General features: G+C 30.7%; 1 protein-coding gene across 3 annotated transcripts; it reads left to right on the forward strand.

The window, feature by feature from the left end:
* The first annotated feature begins 1,351 nt into the window (after positions 1-1,351).
* LOC143249743 (ribitol 5-phosphate transferase FKRP) lies at positions 1,352-13,746 on the forward strand. 3 transcript variants are annotated; one of them, XM_076500081.1, is made up of 4 exons: positions 1,352-1,721; positions 2,414-2,503; positions 4,291-5,123; positions 10,660-13,746. In XM_076500081.1, exons 3-4 carry the CDS (start codon positions 4,320-4,322, stop codon positions 11,443-11,445), a joined length of 1,590 nt encoding a protein of 529 aa, XP_076356196.1. In that variant the 5' UTR covers positions 1,352-1,721; positions 2,414-2,503; positions 4,291-4,319; the 3' UTR covers positions 11,446-13,746. The 3 variants fall into 3 exon arrangements, with proteins under 3 accessions (XP_076356196.1, XP_076356198.1, XP_076356197.1); XM_076500083.1 differs by lacking the exon at positions 1,352-1,721 and adding an exon at positions 1,963-2,017; XM_076500082.1 differs by lacking the exon at positions 1,352-1,721 and adding an exon at positions 2,045-2,083.
* The last annotated feature ends 654 nt before the right edge of the window (positions 13,747-14,400 follow it).

A 14,400-nucleotide genomic window follows, 5' to 3' on the forward strand; every position in this document is an offset into this window, starting at 1 on the left:
TTTGATAAAATAAAACTAATCTTCATTATCTAACAGAACCAAAGAAAACACAGTGTAAGTATTTTCACACATGAAGTAACAACTGTTTCTTCTGGGCTGCAGTTTGTCTCACAAATATTTCTCTCTCACAAGATGGACCTTCACTATACTAAGCATGATTATCTTAAAAGTAAATCCCATCTTAGCAATTTCCCACTAGATTTGGATCATTAAAGTGCTTTGGAGTTCAAGATGTAAGTCCCCTTTCCTTATTCAATCAACAGCATCATTAGAACAAGATAACTACTTTACAACTTCTAAGTTCCATAAAAATTCAATACAAGCTTTCGATCAGATCACTGACCATTCTCAGGTATAGGAGTTACAACTTACATAGTATAGCGTAAAAGTTAAAATGACGTTTAATCATCTTAATTAAGATTAAAAGTTCAGTAACACTTTGCTGATAGTTTAGTCTCGGCTTTTTTTGGAAGAATCAACAGAGTTTCACTCATCCGTAGCGTAGTCTCGTTTTCGGCATTGTCGGTTACTTTAAGCATGTCGGGGAAGATCTAATCCTAGGTTTAAGGACAGCTTAAGGATTATTCGACATGCATTAGATGAATGTGATGAGGTACCGTTTCCCAATATGCTGAAAGTAATTAACAGTGCCGCAAACGAGACCATACCATGGGTGAAAGAAATTCTGCTAGTTCTTCAGAATAGTTCAGAACAAAGTGGTTAAGGGACTTGACTCGTAATTCGAGGTCGCGGGTTCGAATCCCCGTTACACCAAACATGCTCGCCTTTTCAGCTGTGGGAGCGTTATAATGTGACGGTCAATCTCACTATTCGTTGGTAAAAGAGTAGCCTAAGAGTTGGCGGTGGGTGGCGATGACTAGCTGCTTTCCCTCTTGTCTTACACTGCTAAATTAAGGACGGCTAGCGCAGATAGCCCTCGAGTAGCTTTGCGCAAAATTCAAAAACAAACAAACAATCTTCAGAGCAATGTAATATTAACGACTTTCTTGACCGCATGTTGCCGCCATTCAAACACGGAAACCAAATAATGGGAAAATGTAAGAATTTTTATATTTCTTAAGCAGGTAAAAACATATAATACGTCAGCATATCACTATATTAGTAACAACTGACCACTCAACAATCCAATTGTTTAGACTTTCCGCAACCTCAATTCCTTTAATTATCGTACCTAATCTTTCTTCGTTGTATGTGTGGTATGTTGTCAAAATACTTTTAAAAATCTAAGACAACCAGTTCCACACCCTTTCTTTTGAGTATATAATAAATAACTCCTAGAAAAAATACAACTGTGTTGTAAGGGAAGATTTTCTCTTTAGCGAATTAATTTGTACTTTTATTTATGACATCACCTTTTACTATCTGAATTTGTAAAGCGTTTTGTTTTGATACCTTTCACCAAACGAGTTAGGCGTACTGGTCTATAATGGTATGTAAATCACATTAACCCCTGTGGTCTTACGCTGGTACATCGGTTAAGTCTACGAAACTACAACGATAATATCAGGAGTTCGATTCCCCTCGATGGACACAGCAGATAGTTTGATGTGGCTTTGCTATAAGAAAAACACACGTATTCAATTCCTATAAAAGTAGTATCATAAGCAATATTCCTATCCTCGGACACCTCCCAACATCCCAGTGGCATAACTAAAATGAAAGAGAGTTTGCCTATCTGATCTTTAATCTCCTTCACAATCGTAAGGAAAATCTTATGTGTTCATTTTTAATTTTTTCGTTGTTCCACTTATAATCGAGGAATTAAAATGTAACTATGTACATGATTCAGGTTAATTCAATTTCCAATATTTCACATAGAATTACAATTCTTGGAATATTACTAATCAGGTTTTAAAATAACTCGAGGTTAGAAAGAATATTTGTTCGTATAATATTCATTGTGTGTCTACTCTCCTAGAGTTCTAAAATTAACAGCCATCCGACTAGTGTTTTTGTTATACTGAGTTGTTGTTGTACTAGTAACACTCATAATTTTGTGTTGAATAATCAGGGAATAGCAATAGAGATAAATTGCGTTATATATTAATAACGTTTATATAAAGTAGACTAAGTATTTTCAAATTATGTTTACGTTTTGTATAACTGTAATAACTTCTTTCACTGTTTATTGTTTTGGAAATATGTTTTCTAACTAGATTAATCAATTATTTACATTTATCATGACAGTAGTGTTACTAATTCTAATAGTTATACTATTAGTAATACTAATATTGGGTTTATTCTGTTTTCAGCTACGATGTTAAAAATACAGTAAACCTGATAACGATATTGTGATAAATATAAGTGATTATAATCACACCATGGCAATACTGGACTCTTGTTATTATGTAAGAATATAGACTATACTAGTAATACTGTATTTATCACACAGAAAATTATGGTTCCAGTAGTGACACTGGCAGTGGCAGAACTTGCAGATGTGGACAAGACACATTTTAAGATTGTAATTTCTGTACAAAAGGTAAAGTTGCCAGGTTCTTTAATATTTGAAGATACAAAATATACAGTGAAATGAATTGGGCAATTTGATGATTTTTTATTCCAGTTCCCTCCTAAATGAAATTCCAAATTAGAGCAAAACTGATTCAAACTTTTAGTTTTAAAGTACTCTTGTTACTTAAGTTTTTTAAATCAGATGCAAATATAAATCTTTAAAAAATATAGTTTTGATGTCTGAAATATTAGGTGCAATATTCCTATAGAAGCAGAATTTACATTCAAAGTGGTTTAAGGGTATGGTAAAAATTTAACTTTTCATAGCAGTGCCCTTTTCTTATAAGAAGTTGTTCTGAAATTTTTCCATGTTTAGATTATTTACTGTGCAATTACACTTCTTAATACTGAATACATTTTGACCTTAGTCATTTACTTTGTTGAGACATTTACGAAAAAGAGAAATGTTCTCATTTGAATCAGTTTTTCTAGTATCTTGTAATATCTTCAGTTAATTTGGAAACATGAGTTCAGGGAGCTTTCAAAATACTGACATATATAATCAACAGAGATCCTAAACCATATTCTGATAATCACATTCTCAATAGAAAAAAATGCTTGTTTATTGCTAATCTACTTTCTGCCACTTAACCACTTATCAGTTTTTCCACTTGTTCAGTAAGTGTTCAGATTAACAAGGTAATAATACTTGTAGTTAAGTTATATGATATATTGTGAGATGTTGTCTAAAAGTTATGTAACATCAACTAAAGTACTGTCATGCAAAAGTGTTAAAGTTTTATCAAAAATTCAAATTGATTAGCCACAAGAAAGTCCATTTTAAATCAAAAGAGATAAATGTTGATTAATTCTTACATTTTAAGTAACTTCCAATGGTTATTAGGTAACAAGAGAAGCCTAATTGGTAATCTTATAGTGTACTAGATATTTACTTTTTTTAATTTATTTTTGGTAATAAAGAAATGCTAGCAGTCATGTGACCATCAGAAATTTCAGAATGTAATATTAATTTGGAAAACATGTAACAATTAAAACCCTCAGTAATCTTATGATAAGCCTTTTTAAAGTTTTATTTATAAATTTTGTTCGGACCAGAATCTTTATTCTCAAGATGTTTTCCAAGTTTCCAAAAATATTTTTTTCTGGCCTACATTATTTAAAGTTAATGACAAAATATCTACTTCTAAAGAAATTGTTTAGCTTCTAATCCCTTCTCGCTCATCTTTTTGTCGGTCAAACAAGTAAAAGATTATCACTTTAATATTTTGTTCCATCTTCTGTAATAAGTTACCTTTCAAACTATTAAATGTTATTATTACTCCTAAATCTTTTTGCAAATAGTATAAACCTAAAATCCTTTTAAACCAGATGAATGAAAAATGTTAATATTATCAGCAGATTCCAAAACAGTTGTCATAAATCTAATCAAACATCTAATCAACATTTAATACTAATAGTAGTCAATTTTAACCTGGATATGAGTATTTATTATGCTGCTCACTTAAGTATGGAACTTATGAAATAAGTTTTGTGTATCATCTAAAATGATTTCATTGTAGCAATCTAATTCTGTAATTATGGATCATTAGAGCAATTGCCTTTTCTCTATTGGCTGTATATGGTGAATTTTAGGTTTAGATGTACATGTTGTGTATTCTAAACTCATGTGTGCTCCTAAATTCTGTACATGAGCTTAGAAAACAGACGTTTAAGTTGGAGAACAGTGTATTCCTTATGTTTTTTAAGTATTATTATGCAAATATCTTTCTTACTTAGGTACATTTTATTTTTCAGGTATTAATTACAAGAGCAAGTGATTAAAGATGGTAAGGTTCAGTTGGCAAAGGATACTCATTGGTGTAGCCTCTGTGAACTTGTTTACTGTATTGTACATATGGAGAACTCTTGATAGTAGATGCTCCTGTGGAACCTTTGCTGTTAGCGTTAATCACACTGTGATGAAAAGAATGTTTGAAAATAAGATAGAAAAAAAACCACCACCGTCTTTCATGTTGAAAACAAAATCACAGCTTATGCATCACAATCTGCCCTCAGGTGTAGAGAGTGATGTGACATTTGTTTTATATGAATTTGAATGTTTTGAACATGATCTTGAAGAAACTGTGAAGCATTTATCAGAAATTTACCCCTTAGTCCCAGTTTTAATTGTCAGTGATTTTGTTCCATATCCCCCCTTGTTATTCTTAAGGACTATGTTAAATTATAATGTTCAGTTAATATCTTTAGATCCAGGAGCTAACAAGTCTTCTACCATGACCAATCTTTACAACTTCATTAAGACTAAGTATGTAGTGTTTGTGCCAGATGCTTCCCGTATGACATCAACTGTTTTGTCAGAACTTCTGCAGTTTTTTCTCTTTCTTCCACATGGACATTTAGCAGCAGCTCGTATTAGGGGACAAAAGTCAATTTGTTTCTCTCTTGAAGTTGATCTCAAAAGGTGGACTCTTACTTACAGGCAGAATGCTGGTATCAAAATTTGTGATTCACTCCAAGGTAAACATCTTCTTATATGGAGCACACAGCAGCTGCTTGACTTAAATCAGCCTTTGGTTCAGCCCTTTCCAGAAGCATTGTTTATCCAAACAACAAGCAGAAACCTTAAGGTATGTTACGTTTCTAAAGCTCTAAATGATTATTTTTACTTTTTAAGCAGCCTTCCTGAATTATTACTTCCAACATGCCTCTTGGTAAAAGCATCTAAACTGTCAAAATGCTGTTTTACATTTTTTCACTTTTACACTTGGCAAAACAAAATTTAGTCCTTGTTTTTGGTGCTTATAATTACAAACAACATTTATCAGTGTACGTGAAAAAAGACCACTATTACACCCCTTGATTATCTCTTTCTTCAATGCAAGCAGTCAAAGATTCAAATTTGGTACAAACTATTAACTAATCCTGTATCTAAAACTGTAATGATTTTACTATGAATCACCTTTGTAAATATAAAATTTTATAAAAAAACTAGGGCTTCATGACCTATTTTAGTTGTCTCATTCATTTCATTATACATGCACCTGCCTATATCAATCCTTTCTTGAACTCTCCCAACCTGTTTTAAGGGCTGAACACCATTATTTCCAAATAAAATTGTTTAATTTGCAGACAACATCCACCTTGCCAAATTTTAAATTTATGTCCCCTAGTCCTATCATTCTAACCTTTAAACAGACACAAAAAAGATGATTCATTAATCCTTTATTCCATTTATAATTTTAAAAACTTCAGTCATATCTCTTTCAACTTTCTTTTTATCAAGACAACATAGTTTTAAAGACCTAACTTGACCTTATTTGATAGCTTCTCATACTCCGTCCTGTTCCTCTGAACACTTTCCAAAATTTCTTTGTTCTTTTTAAAATATGAAGACTAAGCACACTGTTCTAAGTGTGGTCTAACACACAGCTCTGAGTACCTTACTGCAATACAGTTTGACTGAACTCCACTTAATACAGCCTTTTGCCTCTTCTCTAACCACCACTAATCCATTGAGCTAATTGTCTTTTATGTGATAATTTGTTAAAACCTTCTGAAAATTTAAGTTTTCCAAATCAGAATGTTTACCCTCATTTGAAGATTAATTAGGCAATATTTTACCTTTGTAAATCAATGCTGACTGTCCAACAAAATTATAAACTTTATTAAATGGCTTTGTAAAGCATCTTTAACCATTATCTCCAAAACTTTTACCACTACTGATATTAGCATTATTGACTTGTAGTAACTTAAATAATAGTTCTCACCTCTCTTAAAAGTAAGTGTAACATAGGCCAGCTTTCACTTTTGTGGCACCTGCGTACCACTTAAGACTTGCAAACAATTCAAGCCCTTTCCTTCTTGCTCACTCCTAAAGCAACATTATCCTAACTGTATCATTTTTTATTGTTTTGCTTTCTTGATTTATTTTCAAGTACCAGTTTTAATCTTGACCAAACTAAACTTCAGATACACTTTTCATTCAGGATAGAAAATATCTACAATTTTATTAACAAATCTCACAGTAGAAAAGTAGTAAGATTACCTCAGCTTCTCATCCATTTGATAAGATGACAGTTCATTATAACTAAAACTGTTACATTAAAGTCATTACAATAAAAACTTTTTTTTTGTTTAATTTTATGTTGCGGTCTGAGAGGTATTTTGTAGTCCCCATTTACATTTGTCCTTTTTTCCAGCTAAACCACAGTATTCTCAATTTTATTTGTGAATTTGATATTATTGCAAGGTTTGTAGTTTTAAATGTATTATTTTGTTTCCTTGAATATCTATAGATTTTGATACTAATAAAAGATTATTTTTTGAAAAGCATTTTTTTCAGTTTGGTTGAACTAACATAGCTAATCACTCAATCTTCCTTTCTACTTTCCTATAAAGAAATCTTTTCAAAATTCTGGCTCACATCTCTTGTCATGTCAATGTTCTTATGATCTGACATGGATGTGATTATTTTCAAATTTCTCTGGTTGTTTTTTTCTTTACTGCGAAAGCATGCATTCTACCTGGATACTATCACCATCGCTGTTTTAACTTTTGTTTATTTGCAGTTGGTGCTAGTTATTATAAATGATGATTTTAAACTAATAAAGTACAAAATACCATTACATCAAATTTTTGTGCAAAAATAATTTGTGTGACCTACATTCCAAAAATCAAAACTAATGCAATTTTAAATTGATATAAAGTAACCTTTTGGAACTCACAACTTAAAAAATTATTATTATTATTTGCTGAATAAAACCACAGATAAATATATATGTAAAAACAGCTGGTATGGGTTGAGAAAATTTTATATAGAGAAGCGAACAACGTTTTGACCTTCTTTGGTCATCGTGAACCTGATGAGGACTGAAGAAGGTCAAAACATTGTTTGCTCTCTATATAAAATTTTCTCAACCCATACCAGTCGTTTTTACATACATTTTTTTTTCTCTACAAGTGGGTTTTCCTGTTGTCACAGAAAACCATAGATAAATACAAATCATTTAGCAAGTAATTATGTTTTAGCAAATCATTAAAATGGTGATGATGATATTAGCTTTGTAGATTGCTCACTATAGTACAACCTGTGTGTGTGATTGGTATAAATATTGTGATGTTATTTTGTTTGTATCCCTTATATTTTGTTGAGTTATAAATAGGCAGATCCCTTTTTTTATGTTTGAACTTGTGTAACTGTTCTAATGCTCATTGTTTTTTGAAAACTTAGTTACTTTTGTTTATTTCTAAATTAATTATTTGGCTTTTTATTAAAACTGCTTTAGAGTATTAAAGACTTTCAAATTTATTTTGCAGAAGCTGTGTAATCAAAATTTATGTTGATACTAGATTGAATATTATAAAATGAAATTGTTAGATTTAGAGTCACATTTTAAATCAAATTGTATGTACTTCTGACATACTATCAGAACAAATGGTGTTGTAGGGAAACATGTAAGCACTTCTTGACATTAAAGTTCTTAATGGTAATTGTTTGGAACAGTAAATATGATCTCACATAAGACTATAGTAGGCCTCAACATATCCCAGGTGCCAGATTGCTATGGTAACAGAACATTTCATTGTAGTGCCTAGTATTTTTTCCCATTTTATTCATAAGTAATACTGTATCAAATACAACTTGAATCTAGAATAATTCTGTACTCTTAGAAATCCTGAACTATTTTTGTTCATTGAGTCCTCAAGTCAAACTTTGTTTCTATGATTTTAATGGTGGTTTCAGCACTGATTTTTCTGGAATGAAGTAATGTGGTTGCACAATACATTACTAATTTCTTGCCATTTTATTTTTCTTTCTCTCAATTCAGCCAATCGGTTCAAGTGCTTAGACTCAGGCTGAACCAAAGGCAGTTAGTTCTGGCAATACTATCAACTGGTTGTTGATACCTTGTGACTTTTAGCACGCACTTATTACTGCAAAAGCAAATACATATACACCTAGCCATTCTAATGAGATGGCTGTGTTATTAAATTTTGCTTTGTTTTTCATTTTTTGCTAATGAAGATTTACATAGTATTCCACATCTTGAAAAATTGATAGGTGGATAATAAGACTGAACAAGATGACTGCATTAATTCTAGGTTGATTAAGAAAAAAAAAGTTTAAAGAATGATAAAGCTCCAGGGAAAGATATTTCCTGAATGGTTTTGAAGGAAGTTAAAGATTAGGTATGTGAGCCACTTGCTACTGTGTTTTTTGTCAGTTCTTGAACAATGGGCAGGTATCAGAGAAATGAAAGTTAGCTAATGTAACTCCTCTTTTCAAGGAAGGTGAGAAAAATTATCCCTATAATTATAGGCCTGTTAGTCTTACATTGGTTGAAGGAAATGTTTTTAAAAGTCTTATAAAAGATACTTTGCAAAGTAGTTTAACAAAATTTGGAATTTTATTGGATAATCAATATGGTTTCACAAGATAAAAATCTTACCTTACAAATCTTTTGGCATTCTTTGAAAAGGTTACTGCTTATGTAGATGATGATAAGAATGTACATTTGGTGTATCTGGATTTTCAGAAAGCACTTGTAAAAGTGCTACATAAAAGGCTTAAAAAATTGTCTCTATAGGTGTGGATAATAAATTAGCAAACTGGATTGAAGAGTGGCTAGATGGAAGAAAGCAGAGAATTGTTACGCGTGGAGTTTTGTCAAATCAGATTAATGTCACAAGGAGGATAGAACAGGGCCATTTTAGGATATTTGTTTTTTTTATTTAAATCAATTACAAAGATGAATGAATTGTCAATAAATTACTTAAATGTGCCGATGATATCAAGATCTTGGGTTTTGCTGACTGTGAAGAGGATACTTTTACTTTACAAAAACATTTAGTGAGTTGGACAAAGTGGCAGGTGGGTTTTAATTATGATAAATGGAACATATTGCATGTAGGTTATTGTAATTTGAATTATAAGTATCATTTGGATGGGAATAACTTTAACAGTGTCATGAAAGGAAAGGATCTTGATGTAATGGTTAATCAGTCTTGTTGTGGTAGAACAAATAGGATTTTAGATTGTATCTACAGAAATATTGAATATAATCTTAGAGGTGATAATTTCATCATATAGAACACTAAAGTTAGTCCACATTTGGAGTATTGTATTTGGTCTTGGGCTCCTTACCTTGGAAAAGACATTGAATTTTTGGAAAGGGTTCAGAAAAGTATGACTATAATGGTGTTTAGGATGAAGTGGTTGAAATCTCGGAAGGCCTTATAGTCTTATCAGATACCTTGTTCGTCTTTTCCTAAGTGTATTTTTCTTTACAACATTAGTTTCCCCCTGTATAAAAAATAAGTTTTTAATTTCTATGTATGTCAATTATTATTTGAAGTGATTATCCACTCATACATAAGATTATCTAGGTCCCTCTACATTAAAAAAAATTTTTTGTCACAAAGTATATTCATGTTTGGTGCACTACAGTATGCGGTCTATACAGATACTATCATCATCACTGTTTTAGTAAGTCACTAAAACATAACTTCTTGCTAAATGTTTTATATCTATCCACAGTTTTGTTCAGCAAATAATAACAGTTTAATAAGTTGTGTTTTCCAAAAGAGTACTGTTGTGCTAGTTTTGATTGATGGAAAGTATTTCATTCTGATTATATTTGACACAAAAATTTATGTAATGGTATTTTGTACTTTATTAGCTTAAAATCATTATTTATAATAAATGGTGTCAATTGCAAATAAATGGAAGTCAAAATGGTGATAGTATTTGTGTAGACTACATGTCACTGTGTTAATATCTTTATAGACCATATGCTGTACAGGCCAGGTGAATAATTTTTTTTGAAAGGTAACTGTGGTATTTTAAACTTTATTACTATTGTGATATTTGCTTTAGTTTATTGGGTGGAAGTAAAAAAAAGATTAGCAAGTTGAACATTAAAATTTATTATATTATTTCTTTGTTTCCATGTTTGTTATAATGTGTGATGATTTTATACTCATATTTGCAGTTATGTGAAGTCTTAGAATAAAAAGTGAGTGCATGAGAAAAATATGTATTATTTATGTTACATTTAATTTTTGAAGTTTGCTTTATACATTAAAGTTTTTAATTTGTTGTGTTTGTGAAAATATTAAATAAACATTTTCTATGTATTTTACAAGAATTTGTGCTTGTTATAGGTACACATCTCACCAGAACACCTGCTATCAGAAGGGAAATTGCTATTCAAAGATGCGCATCTCAGAGAGAAACGAAGAATGCTTGACTCACACAGAAGAATGAATCTATATAAGAAATTTGGCATCAAGAAAATCATTCTTCCTGGAAACCAAGTTTACTGGTTTGGTTGTGAAAAACATACATCTCGGTGTTTTGGAACAGTGCATAATGACATGCCAGAATACTTGTTTCAAGGACGCTGGACTCCACCTTGCTGTTTGGAAAATTTAAGAAAAACTGCTCGACATGTTTTTAATATTCTAGAAAAATGTGAAGTGAAATACTGGTTAGAAGGTGGCAGTCTTATGGGTGCATTTCGTTCTGGTGACATTATTCCGTGGGATTATGATGTAGACATTGGTGTGTATGCTGATGATGTTTTAAAATGTGAGTGGCTGAAGAATGCTCAGAAACAGTCAATTGTTGATACATCAGGTTTTGTCTGGGAAAAAGCAAGGGAAGGAGATTTTTTACGTGTGCAGTTCAGCCAAACAAACCACCTTCATGTAGATATTTTTCCTTTTTCTTCTCGAAATGGTGTTATGACTAAAAATACTTGGTTTAAAAATCATCCACAAGATCGAGAATTTCCAGAACACTTCCTTTATCCTCTAGAAAAACTTCAGTTTGTTGGAATTATGGCATCAGTCCCAAATAATGTAAAAGGATTTTTGGAGTTGAAATTTGGTAAAGGAGCTGTTGATAACCCACAATATCCAGTTCCAAGTGTACTTAAAATTTTATAATGTAAATAAAAGACTTATTAAGATGCATTTATTTTAAATAATTGATTACATGTGTTTTAAATCTTATTAGGAAACTACTTTTGTGAAAGAAAATTCTTGTGTATGTTCACCTATATTTTCAGAGATGTGTTATTCAATGAACACTAATTATCAGTAATGATCATAACAGATTTGTAGCATATATCTTTAATACAAGGAACAGCTTTTTACTAATGCAAATAAATTATAACATTGTAAAATCTTTGAAACATATTTCTAACCACATTTTAATTACTTTGTATTAAAATAATTTATAGAATATTTGATTGAAACTCATAAGCATACATGTACACAAGCAATTTTTGAAAAGTTGATGCACAAATATAGTGTGTTATTATTAAACATTCAGTATTGCCTCACATGATTAATCCCAAGCTAAATTATTAATTATTTTTAAAATAAAATTTTAATACTAACTTATTGGAAATGATAATGTTTTAGTGTAGGTATAGTTTTTATTGACCTTTTTGTAACATACTAATACACATTCTGTGAAAGCATTGGGTGTAGAATGTAATATACTTTAAATTATTATTCTTTTCTGTTATGAAACTAGTATGACAGAAAGTTACCCATATCTTGTTTCTCTTTTGTTCACAAATTACTCATTTGTACAATACTCAAAATCTTGGATCAATTTTAAGAGATGGATATCAAGGTTTATATTGAACGTAATAGTTCTACAGAAAATCATAATAACCATTGTAGAGCTTTCTGTCTCTTAGGTAGCAGATAGCGTTTTTGACCTTTTTTTTTTTTTCGACACCTGATCTTTTGTATTATTGGTAACAGATTTGGACATATACATCTGGTTGTATGATTGTGGTATACATCACTATTGCAACTATTCTTATTTTGTAATTAAGTGAAGCTGAAGAAGAGGATGACCTTGTCTTCTTCATAACCTTTTTTTTTTAAATGTAAGTTTTGTTACTGAAAACTCTCCTATTTTCAAACATAGGGGCATTATAATGTGGCTGTTCATTAAAAACTTATTAAATTCTGAAAGATACACTTGGTAAATTAGGAATTACGATGAATATTGCGATGTATAGTTTCACAAAAATGAGGTTGGTATAAAGCACCGGTGCTATTCACTTAAGGTTAAAGGGTACATAAGGTGAGAGGTACTCCACTGAGAGTAATGTCTATAGCAACTGGTGCTGACCAGTTCCTCTCACTCTACTTTGTCACATTTAAATTAAGGACAACTAACATACATAACCCATGAGTAACTTTGTGCAAAGTTCAACAAAACAGTCATCAAAGTGAAGAATAGGTAGACTGAACAGTGAGATGGATTCATTTATCAGCTTTCCTTAATTTAGAACACCACAGGTTTCTAGACTAATTATGTCACAAATTATCTTCATCATAGTGTATTCTGCTTAAACAGATTATTCTGCCTTTGATATTTTAACTGCTTAATTTACCAAATGTAATAAAGCAAAAGGTAAAACATCATGATTGAAATGTACTGTGTATCCAGTCCATTGTATTTTCTCTTCTTCCATACTGTAAAACAACACCTTAGTAAGACATTCTTTTGTTTTGGCAAAAATACTGTTGTACTTAGTCTAGTCATGCATATTATTTACAAGTTTTATTCATGACTTGTGTCCTTTTGTCTTTTTACATTGTAATACGAAGAAAATGTTGGTTTTGTTGATTAATAACAATGTTTAATACATGTTTAATATATGCATAGGAACAAAACAGACACACTAAGGAAAAGCTATGAAGTGCTAAATTAACATTTTTCACAAAATTTGTCTTTGGTAAGTAGTAAGACCACAACTTCTGCATTGAAGGAAAAAGGTGGATATTTTTGATTTATAGAATATATCAGTACCTACCTAGCATATTGATCTCCATTTTAGTGTAAAAGTTGACCGTTTCACTTCCATATTTGATGTTTAGGTCAAATATAGCATTCACAGTTTACAAAAATGGATATAACAATTTTGTTAATAAATAATTCTTCTAGGGAAAACTAGTGTACTGCTTATTCATACTTCTTTTACAAAGCTTAGCATTGGATTTTAATTTATTTTGCACCAGTTCTCATTATTAATCTTTAAATTGTTAATGTTTCACCAAGCTGTCCTAAATCTATACACTGCAGTGATTTATCTTTAAGGCACATAGTAAGAATCCCTGAGAATAATTTTATATCACAATAATATTTACTCTGAAAATCAAAAGATAATCAAAAATAATCTGTAAAAGTAAAAAATATGTCCTAATAAATGTTGGTCAGAATGATGTGCACTTGTCCAATTTTGTTTCATGATGAGGTAACCAAAAATGAATTTGGGAAAATTATAAATTAAATGTTTAAGCTACGTAGTTCCATTTGCTTTATCAAGGCTATATCATTTCATACTTTTATAAACTTTAATTATTTTTACATTTGACTTGTAAACATTGGTGAATGATTCATATGCATGTTCAATATGGTTCCAACTTCTTCATATTTCATTGTCTAAACATCATTCCAAACAATTTCCAGTTGAAATTTCGATCTTTTTTTTTCTTTGCGATATTATTTAATTTCACGCACTTCATTTTTGAAAGATAAAACTTGATTACTATAGTCAGAAAAAATGGACCAAAAACTATTCCAGTGTTTGTTTGTTTTTTTAAATAAGTAAGAAATAAAATTTTGGGGATGGGCCTTGTGTGGTTTTTACTAATTATATCATACAAAGCTAAAATTAAGAAGCAGCACTTACATTTGAATAGTGTTTTGTAAGTGTCACATGTAGATTTAAAGGCTAACATTCTTCTTTAGTATACAAATAATGGTTTAATAAAGCATGGAGTACTGCTAATATTGTACTGCATGCCATTTATTGAGCAACAAATATTTTGGATCATAGTGAATAAAAGTATAAACAAAGATATTGATTAATT

The sequence above is a fragment of the Tachypleus tridentatus genome, chromosome 4 (genome assembly GCF_004210375.1).
Source record: "Tachypleus tridentatus isolate NWPU-2018 chromosome 4, ASM421037v1, whole genome shotgun sequence".
In the NCBI taxonomy this organism is placed as follows: domain Eukaryota; kingdom Metazoa; phylum Arthropoda; class Merostomata; order Xiphosura; family Limulidae; genus Tachypleus; species Tachypleus tridentatus.

Coding starts and splice junctions, on each gene's coding strand:
- LOC143249743 (XM_076500081.1), top strand. CDS start 4,320: ATGGTAAGGTTCAGTTGGCAAAGGATACTCATTGGTGTAGCCTCTGTG. Junction 5,124..10,659: donor CAACAAGCAGAAACCTTAAG/GTATGTTACGTT, acceptor TGCTTGTTATAG/GTACACATCTCACCAGAACA.